This window comes from Alosa sapidissima, chromosome 22, assembly GCF_018492685.1.
Source record: "Alosa sapidissima isolate fAloSap1 chromosome 22, fAloSap1.pri, whole genome shotgun sequence".
Taxonomy (NCBI): Eukaryota; Metazoa; Chordata; class Actinopteri; order Clupeiformes; family Clupeidae; genus Alosa; species Alosa sapidissima.
This window is the reverse complement of record NC_055978.1, coordinates 22,137,813-22,151,328: the sequence shown is the minus strand read 5'-3', so window position 1 is coordinate 22,151,328 and position 13,516 is coordinate 22,137,813. Positions and strand designations below refer to the sequence as shown.

The 13,516-nt window shown below is 43.6% G+C and overlaps 1 protein-coding gene across 1 annotated transcript in view; it reads left to right on the top strand.

Moving 5' to 3' along the window:
- braf (B-Raf proto-oncogene, serine/threonine kinase) overlaps nt 1–12,625 on the top strand; it is a 22,673-nt gene extending 10,048 nt beyond the window's left edge. Inside the window, 12 exon segments of the mRNA XM_042077860.1 lie at nt 863–902; nt 2,008–2,127; nt 2,883–3,019; nt 3,319–3,436; nt 3,954–4,038; nt 4,227–4,403; nt 5,107–5,153; nt 5,491–5,609; nt 6,086–6,217; nt 6,995–7,129; nt 7,624–7,777; nt 8,381–12,625. Coding sequence (XP_041933794.1) covers nt 863–902; nt 2,008–2,127; nt 2,883–3,019; nt 3,319–3,436; nt 3,954–4,038; nt 4,227–4,403; nt 5,107–5,153; nt 5,491–5,609; nt 6,086–6,217; nt 6,995–7,129; nt 7,624–7,777; nt 8,381–8,403 — 1,287 coding nt within the window. The 3' untranslated portion in view covers nt 8,404–12,625.
- Nucleotides 12,626–13,516: the final 891 nt, after the last annotated feature.

Genomic DNA, 13,516 nt, shown 5'->3' with positions numbered 1-13,516 from the left:
ACAATGACATTGAATAACTTGAACAGTATGTACAATAAGTTTTATACATGAATAACAGTGTTTCCCATACATTGACTAATCTGTGGCGGGCGCCACAAAATAAAAATCGGCCGCCACAGATTAATATTCTATGTTTAATTTAATTTAAATTAAATATAAGGTCAAATCCTTGCATTGCCATTGAGCTGCGCTTTTTACGCACGCAGCCTTTCCTTGCCCCGCCCCGCTCTCTCTCGTAGCCGGCTGCCACTCCTCTGTATGTGCATTAACAAAATATTCACGATTGTTTGCCACATAGAAGCATTGCATAGAAGACGTCTGGCTAAATTGCTATTAAATCCGCTTAGCATCGTGACCATGCTGCGCAAATTTGTTCAAAACTGCTGCATTGAAGTGAAATCAAGCAGTATCTCAAAGCTAACGTTAGAATACTGTTTGGATGTCGAATTTAGCATGCTTAGCCTACTTACAGCTGCTTGTCAATTTCGTTGAAGAGCTCATTTTATTGACTCTGACACTGAATGTTTGCAAAATCCCGATGTAAATGGAAAAGTGTTTTACAAAATTCAAAAAGTGCTTGTCCCAAGGAGAAGTACGAACCTTTATTTTAACTATGTAGAAAACGTTATGAATTGCATCCACACATCAGCAGCCTTTCAACTGTGTTACAATTGCAAGGGTTGCCTCAAACGTCTCAAAGTGACAGGCACTCAATTAGACCTATACACTACCAAGACGATCTTAATACCCCCCATTCTCCAACTCTGCTACCGCCACAAATTGAATCCTATTCTGTGGGAAACACTGAATAATAATATGTCAATAATAAGTCATGCTAATGTAGCTGTCCCGTCTGTTTCAGGACTTGATTCGTGATCAAGGTTTACAGAGGTCTGATGGAGGTATGCATTCCCCTCTTGTCACACACACACACACACACACACACACACACACACACTGGCACCTATCCACACTTGCACAGGTCAACTGGCAGTGTCAACACACACAGGCATGTAAATACGTTCAGGGTTAGAGTCCACCACTACAAACACACACACACACACACATACACACAAACACACTATATATATCAGCATAGTATGTCAGTGATGTTTTCTCCACAGTAGTTAGTTGTGCCGATTGTAGTGGATGAAAAGTGTAGCCCATAGAGTGAACTTCCCCTGCACCTCTGCAGAACCCTGTAAATCAAGACTACACCTCCCACACAAGGACGGACACACACAGACACACACACACACACACACACACACAAGCACACACTCGTTCAGTGGCTTCCGTTCATCCCATGTCTCCATGCTGTTTGTGTGTGTGTTTTGGCCTGTGAGACCTGCCCACAGCACAGAGGAGGAGGGGGGCCCATGGGGACCTCCTGAAGCAGCCCCCTCTCTGATCTGCCACAAACCCTCACACTCCCATACAACACCCAACACCAACAGACAAGACTTAGTTCTGCAAAACATCCCATGGTTGTCAGCATTTTGATCTTTTTATAATAATCTTTAAAACCCCAAACTGATACGGACTTACGCATATTGAATATGACATAAATAAGTGATAAAGGTGATGATTCAGTATATGGTAATCATTTGATTGATGATTTATCTTTCCAGAATTGGAATATTTATTTCTTGCTGTCAGGTAGAGATACTCAACACATGATTTCTGAGCCACTGATTATTACATTAGTATAGAGTATGAGAAGTCGTATGAACCGTAATTCATTACATTAAGTCAAAGGACATCTCCAAAAGGAACAACATGTCATGAAGCCTCCTCAGAAAACAGCAGATGATTCCTTCACTCACACCTTACCCTTTACCCCCCCACCCCCACCCCACCCCTTAATCCCTTAATTCCCCTCCCCCCACCCCCACCTTTACCCTCTGACCCCTCCACCCTCTTCCCCCACCCCCCTGAGGGGTTTCGGGAGCGGGGCTGGGGTGCGGGCGTGACCCTGTGTCTGTCTCTTCTCGCCCCTTTTTGCAGCCCCCCCGACCCACCCAGCCCGCTGCTTGAGGAAACAGCGCACGCGGACCTCAAGCCCCCTCCTATACTCCTACCCCAATGACACTGTCTTTGATTTTGACCCCGAGCCTGTGTTCCGAGGTAGCTAGGCCTTCGTGTGTCGTTGTGTTCGTCCCCTTCTTTCCCTCCCTCCCTCTCTCCCTCCCTCCCTCTCTTTCCCTCTCTTCCCTCGTTCCTTCCCTCTCTCCCTCCCTCCCTCTCTCTTCCCTCGTTCCTTCCCTCCCTCACTCTCTCCTGCTCTGTCTGTTCGGTAGTCTGTGCGTGTCTGTGTCCGTCTGGTCTGGTCTGGTCTAGTCTGATCTGTGCCGTGCACCCGTCTCTCTGTGAGTGTATCACCCTGTCTTTCTGAAAGCTTTTCACATGCTGTTTGTCAATACCACACACACACACACACTATATATATATATCAGCATAGTATGTCAGTGCTGTCTTCTCCACAGTAGTTAGTAGTGCCGATTGTAGTGGATGAAAAGTGTAGCCCATACAGTGAATTTCCCCTGCACCTCAGTGGAACCTTGTAAATCAAGAAGACTACACCTCCCAGAAACCCTTGCCCACAAGATTCACTTAACACTGCACGTGCTGTATGATGTGACACCCCTCCACCCCAAGAAATGTCACACTTTATGAGCACATAGTTTCTTTTACCTTTTCTTCTCCCTGACCCCCCCCCCCCCCCCCCCTCTTTCTGTACTCACTCTTGGACCTTTTTGCCTTGAGAGTTGTTTCCTACAAGCATCATCTTTGTTCGTTTGTTTTCCTCTTTTCTCCTGCTCCATCAATCTCCATCTCTCCCAATATTCACACACAAAAACGCATGACCATTAACAACGCAGGTTCCACGACAGGATTGTCCGCCACGCCCCCTGCCTCGCTGCCAGGCTCCCTGACCAATGTGAAGGTGCCGCAGAAGTCGCCATGCCAACAGCGCGAGCGAAAGTCGTCGTCTTCGTCTGAGGACCGCAATAAAATGGTGAGCCGGTGGTGACCCCCCACCCCTTTTTGGTCTCACTCACACACACACACACACACACACACACACACACCATATGCACATAAGGTTGTACAAATCCCCAGCGGTACTCATCATCCATCAACAGGAGTCTCTGCTCAGGCTCACATTTGCTCTCAAATACTGCTGAATAATACATTTTTCATAAATTCAGCTCATGAATTGTAATCGTGACGTGTAATGACCACCCGCTCTGTTCAGTGTGTCCAGCTGTCGTAGCTTCATGGGGTTTTGTTGCTCTCTCTCTCTATGTGTCCTAGAAAACCCTGGGCCGGCGGGACTCGAGCGACGACTGGGAGATCCCAGAGGGCCAGATCACTCTGGGACAGCGGATAGGCTCGGGCTCCTTTGGAACAGTCTACAAGGGAAAGTGGCACGGTACGCAAACGAATCAGCCCCACTCAAATGCCCGTGATGGATATCCTAGAAAGTCCTTTCAAAATTGAATGAAGATTTTGAGTGTTTTTTTTTTTGTGTATGTTGAGAATATTTGTTTTTTTGCATCTATCATTTGCTGAAGCCATCCCCATAATTTATTATCGAAATGAGCAGGTTGCAATCAGTAAAATAAAGAGTAAAGATTGAAAATAATGTACTTTCCAAAATATGCAATATATATACGATTTGGTTAAAAAATCCGTCAGCCTAATGTAATGTAATATGCAGAAATCAGACAGTGAATTGGTTTTGCACATTTTAAGTGAATTAATTATTTTTGTACGTTTTGGGATGATTTCTTGTTTTCACGGAGAGGTGTGTGATTTTTGTCCTCATCCCTTGCTTAATCCAGCCCTCGTAAATTGTTGATATGAGAAGTTTGTAGTCCTCCTGAGTGGAGATTGTTAGAAAACGACGTACCGTACATCCTGATGAGCGTTTGAGTCCCATCCCACAGGTGATGTGGCGGTGAAGAGGTTGAACGTCACTGCACCCACTCCTCAGCAGCTGCAGGCTTTCAAGAATGAAGTGGGCGTTCTCAGGTAGGAGCCGAGCATTACAGGCAGCCTGTTTAGTGTGCATTCCAAGGCTAGAAGTTTTAAAGTCTGCTTAACCAGTCCTACTACTCCAGTAAGGCACTCGTATTTACTGATATCACTGTGATACTTTTGACTTTCTAATAAACATGTCTGTATATATTTTTTTTTTCTCTCTCGCTCTCCGTCATCAGGAAAACCCGTCATGTGAACATCCTGCTGTTCATGGGCTACACCACCAAGCCCCAGCTGGCCATCGTCACGCAGTGGTGCGAGGGCTCCAGCCTCTACCACCACCTGCACATCATCGAGACCAAGTTCGAGATGATCAAGCTCATCGACATCGCCCGCCAGACAGCGCAGGGCATGGAGTAAGTCACGGCACCTCTGCCCTTTCTGTGTGTGTGTGTGTGTGTGTGTGTGTGTGCGCGCGTGCCAACAAGAAATCAAAATGACACTTGAAAACATAGAAACCCAGTACTGTCAGCTGCTCACACACTTTTTCAAAAGCACCAGATTGTTTGCAGTCAGAGCAGAATAGCTTCTCTGGCCGTGCTGTATGGCCTCTTCACAGAGAAGCCCCTGGAAGGCCCTCATCGTATCCCCTTTCAGGTTCTCCTTAGAACTCTTAGACGCCCTAAACTGCTATTGATCTGATCTCCAAACAGAGCTCTACAAAGAGCAGTTTTAGCAGACAACCTGTCAGGAGTTGGCCTGAAGAATCCCTTAAAAAAAAAAAAGAGAGAGAGAGAGAGAGAGAAAATCCGCGTACAGCATCTGCAGCAGAGCTGTCCGCGTGATGGAGGGTGATGAACGAGCTGTGGTTAGGCCCGCTGTCATACGGATCGGTTCAGGCAGAGCTGTTGAGTTGCCTCTACAAATGTCTGCCAAAGTCTTGCGTCTGAGAACAACACTTCTGTCAGCCGCATGAAGGGGAACACTACGAGGAGTCTGGCTCCTAGCCTGGCACTAATCAAGCAGCTGATACTACTTTGTGTGTGTGTGAGAGAGCGAGAGAGAGAGAGAAAAAATGTAGGTATGCTATCTGACCCTTGACCTTTTCACCTTCTACAGCTACCTGCATGCCAAATCCATCATCCACAGAGACCTGAAGAGCAACAGTATCCTTCCTTGAGACCAAGGACGTCCAGTCTCGTAGCATTGCTTGTGACTGGATTCACTTTCATGCAGGGTGCATGTGTTGTGCTTGCAAATGCAGTGCAAACACATGCCAAAGTTTTTATTGTAAATCAATCATATTAATGTTATTGTCCAATTTATATTAATTTCCAATTGAGAAACAGACAATGAGAGTGTTTTATGATGCAATAACGATGATTTAAAAACCAAAAAAGGTAACAGAAACGGTCAAATGATTTAACATACCGGTAGATAGACTTTAGTGTAACCTTCTCCCAGTTAGTCGTTGGTCAGCCTTCACCGCCACCCTCCCCTCAGACATCTTCCTGCATGAGGACTTGACGGTGAAGATCGGTGACTTTGGCCTGGCCACGGTGAAGTCTCGCTGGAGCGGCTCACACCAGTTTGAGCAGCTCTCTGGGTCCATCCTGTGGATGGTGAGTACCGCTTTGGTTCTGTACAACCTTATGTGCATATGGTGTGTGTGTGTGTGTGTGTGTGTGTCCATCCTGTGGATGGTGAATACCACTGGGGTTCTGTACAACCTTAAAATGCTTTTATGTTTTTCCCGCCTCTGAAGACTTCAGACCCAGTTCACATAAAGTAATGAGCAAAAAGCAACCACCATTTTAGGTTTACCTTTTATGTACAGTTGCCATTCAATTGGAGGGAGCATTAGCCTGCATGATCTGTTTTCTCTTTAGGTACGTCTGTTAGTGGGTGCGTGCTTTATAACTCTTGAGACATTGATACATTCAGTCAGTCATATATGTATTAAATTAATTTATTCACATTTATTGTCTGTATATCTGTTTATATTTATTGTAATTAGTAATGTCTAGTTTACATGATTTTATGAAGTCATTAAAATGTAGAAAGTAGGAGTCAGTTTCTCTGTGTGTGTGTGTGTCAGGCCCCCGAGGTGATCCGGCTTCAGGACAAGAATCCGTACAGTTTCCAGTCGGATGTGTATGCCTTTGGCATCGTGCTGTACGAACTGATGTCTGGAGTGCTGCCCTACTCGAACATCAACAACAGAGACCAGGTACGCCCCTGACCCTTCCTCTGCACTCGACCATCCCACTGCAACGTGTGTGTGTATGTGTGTGTATGTGTGTGTGTGTGTGTGTGTGTGTGTGTGTGTGTGTGTGTGTGTGTTTTCCCCATGCTGACAGTGCTTCAAATGTATTCCATGGTATCTTGATGTAGTCTCAGGCCCACAAGCTGCATATTCAGAGACTAGTTGTGGAAATGAAATCTGTGGCATTTAGAGCAAACCAGATGGCCATCAGTGATGTGATTACTGTTCTGACTCGATAGATTGGTAGAGTTCCTGGATTCCCCCTTCGATCATTGCTGTCCTGATGATGGGGAAATACTGTGAGCTGTGGTACGGATTTGGTCATGAACAGTCTTGGACTGGAACAGAGTCTGTTAAATCAATACCCTCACCTTTGTTGTTCAGATTTTAGATTGTAATCATCAAATTTCCAAAAGCAGCATATTTTGTAAACAGCATACACAGTGTCAATAATAGAATTTTCTGTATAAACACTCCATTCAAGGAGATGAACTGATCAGTGCAGTTGTGTGGAGATGGGTTGTTGTTCTCTGATGGTGTCTCAAAACAGGAGCCTCTTGAACTATGCTACATCATTGTTGAGTCAAAAAAAAAAAAAAAACAGGGAGTTGTTTGTATTGGGTATAGTGAAAACTCCATGAGGCGTTGCTTATCTCTTGTTGCTTATTTCTCTCTCTCGCTCTCTCTCTCTCTCTCTCTCTCTCTCTCTCTCTCTCTCTCTCTCTCTCTCTCTCTCTCTAGATCATATTTATGGTGGGCCGGGGCTACCTGTCCCCGGACCTGAGTAAAGTGCGCAGTAACTGCCCCAAGGCCATGAAGAGGCTGATGGCCGACTGCCTAAAGAAGAAGCGGGAGGAGAGGCCCCTCTTTCCACAGGTACACACACACACACACACACACACAAATTTAGCAAAACAGTGAAGCCTCAGACCCAGTGTGTTTAGTTCACGTGTTCCCTCAGTGGAGTGGTTTGTTACTCGGCAGTAAGTGTGTTGTGTGTTGCTGTGTTGTAACATGAGTGTGCGCAGTGGACCACTAGATGGCCTCAGTGTGTCACTAATGCACAGCTAGTGGATAGAGTACAAGGGTGGAAGCACTGGAAGCCAATGAAAGACAGTCCAGTGATTCTTAGGCATTATAAACACATGCCTCTCAGTCAACCGGCCTCAGTAATTAGTTAATGTAATGTCTGGGCCAGAAGCATGATGCCAGCTCAAGTTGTCAAGAAGAACAAAAGGGACAAAAAATGGACCAGCAACACACGAGTGACACCGAGTTGCTTCTTGTGACCTTTGCTGCATCAGTTTTAACCTCTCCGTGTGACCCCCCCCCCCCCCCCCCCCCCCGCCCCCCCTTCCTGCCTCTCCCAGATCCTGGCCTCCATAGAGCTGCTGGCACGCTCGCTACCCAAGATCCACCGCAGCGCCTCGGAGCCCTCTCTCAACCGCGCCGGCTTCCAGACGGAAGATTTCAGCCTGTATGCCTGCGCCTCCCCAAAGACCCCCATCCAGGCTGGCTGCTATGGTACACGCAACACACACACACACACACACACACACACACACACACACACACACACACACACACACACACTAAATGCATATATGTATGCACTGGTAGTAAATGCATTTGTATGCACTTGTGTAACAAGATCTACCATGTTTTGCACAAGTACCATGCACCCTTTCAAGTACTTGGTTGTAATTGATGCACTATGCAGGACAAAGGAGAGCACCATTAAAAGGAATTGCGTCTTGAACTAGTTAGTGTTCAGTGTTTCCCACAGAATTGAATTCTATTTGGGGTGGTAGGTTTGCAGAATTAATTGGAATGCAACAGTTGTTAGCAAATTAGTGCAGCGTGGTTATGATGCTAACCAGATAAGCACAATTTAGTACAACCTGGAAAATCATTGTGTGGTTTATATTGTGGTGGGCCGCCACAAATAAGTCAATGTATGGGAAACACTGAATGTTGTATCCCTACATGCATCACCTACTACAGTGGGCTTTTCTTTCTTGTGGGTCACGCTAGTGAAGTTGTGTGAAACAACATGGAGTGCCAGGTCACTCTATTATTCAGCGGGGTGATGTTACTAACGCACACTTACTCTGTCTGTCCTAACAGGGGAGTTTTCAGCCTTCAAGTAGAGCTGCAGACATCACTAGTCCATCCCTCATCACCTTTTGCTAAGTCTTGTGTTCCTACAGTGGGTTCATGCATAAAGCTGAAAAAAAAAGAAAACCTAGTCTCAAAGAATGTGCTGTTTCTCTTTCCCCTTAACCTGAAGAGCTACAGCCTCAAAATGGAGTTGCAAACAAACAAAAAAAAAAGGAAAAAAGGACAAAAAAAAGAAAAGCAAAACGACAACAAAATGATCTCTGCAACAGGACATCTGTGGTTCACAATATGTAATACAAACAACCAGGCTTAAACCCCCCACCCACCCACCCACCTCCCCTCCAGCCAACAACAACAACGACAACAAAAACACTTGACCATAAAACAACCAAGAGGGAGACTAATGCTAATGGGATCAACTACATAATTCAAAGGAGACTGTTGCGACAAACTGGGAAATGGAGAGTGGACGGGACACGGCCGCCCTCCCCACGATGGGCAAGAGAGTCAGTCGGAGCGTTTTGAAGGAGGAGTGCGAAGTCAAGAAGGGCACGATGGAGTCGTTGTCGTCCGCTGTCTCTCCAAAAAGGGCAGACAAGGAGTGGGGTCTGGAGGGGTGGTGGTGGTGTGGGTTTAGTTGTAGCCAACCAGGGCACAGGATACTCTTTATCGACCATTGGCACTTGACTGTGGACGGAATGACCGCTCCAACCCGGTAGTGTCTCATTGGCTAGTGTGGGGCGACGGGTGTCAGGTCAGAGCCAATCCCAGTGAGGTCTGAGGTTTTGAGGTCATAGGGCCAACCTATTTGGAAGATGACTTGAATGACATTTTTGGGGGAAAAAAAATCTTTCTCGTGTTTTTTTTAAAATTTTTTTTTTTTATATATCTATGTGTTTTAGGGTATAATGGGAGCTGCTGGTGTAAAAGCTTTTTTTTTTCTCTCTCTCTTTCTTCTAATGTTGAGCTTGTTACAACAGAAGAGGATGGGATGCTCTTCTAGTTCCCCTTTCTCTCGGCTATGTAGAAAGCAAGTCCTGTATGGACCCTTTCAAGAGAGTTCCATTATCAGCATCATAGTTGGCCCCACAAGACTTCCGTTTTAACATTCCATATGTTATCTTAATGCAGAGGAAGTAGATTGGGGCCCAAATAGAACGTTCAAGCATTGTTTTTGTTTTTATTGTTGAAAGGGTCTATACATTCCTTCCCTACCCCGAGTTGTCCAGTCTCATGCCTGTACAAAGAAGACATGGCTCACTCCTGCTGCATCGCTGACCACAACCTCCACAATCCCACAACCACTCACATTCCATGGCAGTGATCCTTCGCTCTGTTGCACAAGGCCACCCATGTCCAGTGAGTCAAATGTAGTTGAGATTCAAGCATCCATACCATGTGCAAAATGGCATGTTGACTAATCGCCATCTTGGTGCTCTTGAGTTTTTTTTGTTTTTGTTTTTTTTTTCCATTGAAAATGCAGCTACAGAAACACCCTTGCTTTAAGCCCAGCTTTCAAATACACAGCACAATTCCGCACAGACTGAGAAGGTTTAATTGTGGGTTTTTTGTCGTTTTTTTTGGTCAGGGTATACTGGCTTCGAGCTGATAAGCTAGTCAAATAAAAGGGTTCAATTCACATAGTCAAAAAGAAAGTACTTCACTGGCTGTGTCAGTACTACAGCAGTACGCTGTAGAAGCAAAAAACAAGTCTGCTTTCCACCATCTTATCCGAATTACAGTGTCAGATATCAGTATCACTGTAAAATATATGCTGTGAAAGGTTATGGTGGCTGGAGAGTGTTCGCTTTTTTCTTTCAAAGTCTGCTCCAGGGGTGTTGTTGCCTAATGGTAGTTTCCGTTTTTCAAATGCAGGCTTTCTAGTTCACAAAAAGCCAGGCCAGAATGTGATTATGCGGATATACTCGCATGGCTACATTCTCACAGCTTTTGTGGAGACGAATACAGTATATATATATATATATATATATATATAGAGAGAGAGAGAAAGACAGAGACAGTTTCAGTCTAGGAAGAATTTTATTTATAGCTGATGGAAATATTCATGACCATGGGTGTCCAGATAAATCAGTGTAAGTCGGTCATCGTGGATGAGTTTTGCAGGTCAAAGTCAGTTCCAATGAATTTAGTGCAATGCAAAATTTACCCTTCCTGTTGTTTTTGTTTATTTGTTTTTCTGTTTTTTTTTTTAACCTTTTGCAAGCTTTGGCATTCAACTCTCTTGGACTCTCTTGCTTGCGCTATTTCAGATGTGTTTATGTCTGTCTGGCTTTAAACACCAACAAGTTTGGCCTGGGAAACGTTACAAGATGGCTGCCATCTATTTTTCTTTGCGCAGAATCCACATCCACAACTGGATTAAGCTTAATGTTTTGGATATCTCTGAAACGTGCCAGCTTTTGTTTTTTAAAAAAAAGTAGAAATACTTGTCATGTTTTGCATTCCAGTGTCCGTTTGAAGGGGTCAATGGTTTTTATTAATTAATTTTTTTCTATTGTTTTGCCTTTTTTCTTGTGGTCAGGCAGGCCTGCAAAGTTAAGACTTTATTTATGTGACTTAAAATGTATTGACTCTTTGTTTTTGGTTTGTTTGTTTATTCTTTCCAAGAGGACTTTATTTTTTAGCTGTGACTATTTCTTTAACTTTTTATGTGGATCCTGAAATGCTTGTACTTGCACTTTGTGGAAATTGGTTGAAGCAAACGAGCAATTTTGCCTTTTCATGGACTAAAAAAAATATCGTCATAAGCATAACGGCACCAGTTAATGAAGCGCCGTAAAGCTGCTGTGTGTTGGGTAGCTGAGAGGACTAAGAGGTGAGCAGTGATGCTGAGGGTGGTTACAAAAAGGGATGCTGGTTTCTTCTCCAGCCCAACCACCTAATTCCTACATTAGTTTGATTTTTTTTTTTTTTTTTTTCTTCCCCTTTTTCACTGATGACATTCCTTAGCATTATGTTATCCCTCCAAAATGTCAAATTTCTGTATATTATTATTATTATTATTATTATTATTATTATTATTAGTCTTTGCAGACTTTGCAAGAGTATGTTTTTCTTGTGGCTGGCAGAGATCACGCCCATCCATTTTCACAAGCCTGTCTCCCAGTCCTCCTCTGCAGATTGGCATCCATCGAACATTCACTCTCTTGCTCTCTCTCTCTTTTCTTCTCTTCTCCTGAGGCTACACAGCGCTGCATGCTGCCTGGCTTTTGTTTCTACCTAATAGCTCCATGTCATGCTTGCTATTGTACAGAATACCCACGGGCACTACTCGACACATGCACATATGGTTGCACACAACAAGCAAGGATCTATCCCTGATTTGGGTCCGTCTCGATTCAGGGGAGTTTCAGAACAGATGTTTCCTCATGAGAGGAATAGCAAAGTGTAAAGCAAGTTGATTTTGGTGTAGGTAGGGTGCCGTCAACAACAACAGCAGAAGAGAGGATGTGTTGATTACTGTCATAACATGTATATTATTTCTGATAACCCTTTTTGTCCATTCTTGCTGGCTGCAAAATCCACCAATATATTCAGTGGAACTTTACAAACCATGAACAGGAAAGCTACGGGAATGCGTGGAAGTGTGTTTTTAATGAGTGTTTTATTTATTTTTGAGATGTTCTTATTTTCTATAAGAATGTTGTCTAAAAACAAATAGTGAGGGTGAATATTTCCAGATGTTGTTTAATCTTGGCTGTGAGACTGTGGGTTTTGACTGAGGTGTCTTTTATATATTTCTTCTAGAACCTTCTCCTCTCCCATTTCCCGTTTTAGGTTCCAGAATGTCCTTAGTGTCTGAGAAGACTCTCTTGATCTTAACAAATCTGCCCCCCCCCCCCCCACACATCCCATTTTCATGTCCCTCTTCTCTTCCTGCCTCCTTGCCTGCACCTTAAATCTCTTCGTCCCATAAACCCATTCAGCTGAGCACTATCACATACCTTTTTTGGGAGATTGTTTTCACCTGTAAATAGCTGTACAAAGGAGAAAAAAAACACTGTCCATTTGCTAAGAGGCATGGAGACTAAACATGAAATGAGCTATAAAATATTTCGAAATGACATAAAGGTTGACATAAATACCCCGACATTTTGATAGAGGAAATTCTGAGAAAATATTTCTGTGTAAAAATATTTAAGACTGTATATTATAAAAGGAACAGAGCTTAATGTATTTGTTGTGAATATGAAAAACTGATATATTAAAGAAGTGCATGAAAACTGTCAATATTGTATCAATGGTTTTATTTGTTGATCTTTGGAGTATAGACTAAAACTAGGCATAGGATAGACTATAGATTAAAACTAGGCTGGTGGAAAAGTAATGGAGCGGATTTGACACGTGGTGTGTGTACCCCTTATTGCTCTTGAAGGCACAGTGATGTACCCATTTTGATAAACACTCTGAAAAGATGATTAGTGTTTGTTTATTATATGGTGTTTAAAGGTCTGTGAGACTCCAAATTGTTGATGGTATGCAGCAGGGGGCAGCACCTTCCTCCATAAGGCTTTGACTGGGAGCCTTCTCACTGTTTTGGATGATCGTGTTTTCCACACATCCAAAGACCCACATGAAATCTTAGACAAACATTACTACCTATGTGTGAACTACAGATTAATATTTTTTGCAAGTTAACAATGTTTGGTCTCCCATGCCTATTACAAGTGCTGTTCAAGTCCTCTACAATAGACTGATCTATTCTGTAGGACGGTGATTTATTAATCAGCAATAGATTAATTAAGATAGAATTAATCAACATTTTTAGAACTCTTGGCGCTTTTGTTGGAACACACATCTGGTCCAAGTTTTTCAACCCAAAATGTGCAGAATTGCTGCACGAGAACCAATTTTGATCACATGCAGACTGTAATATTGTTTATTACGTTTTAGTGTAGACCAATAAATTTGACTTGATGCGGTGTGAAATGAAATTCCCCTGGCCCCTATTCATTTGATGGGGGGGAAAATAATAAGCCACAGTTTCCATTAAGTCATCAAATCAGTGGGTGAAAGAAGTCATGGAGGAAGAACAAACTAAATTTAGAGATTTGGCAGGGCTGAACACATTGAACCGCATTGATGAGTTGATGAGAAAAAAAGGAACTGAAACTGGAGAAG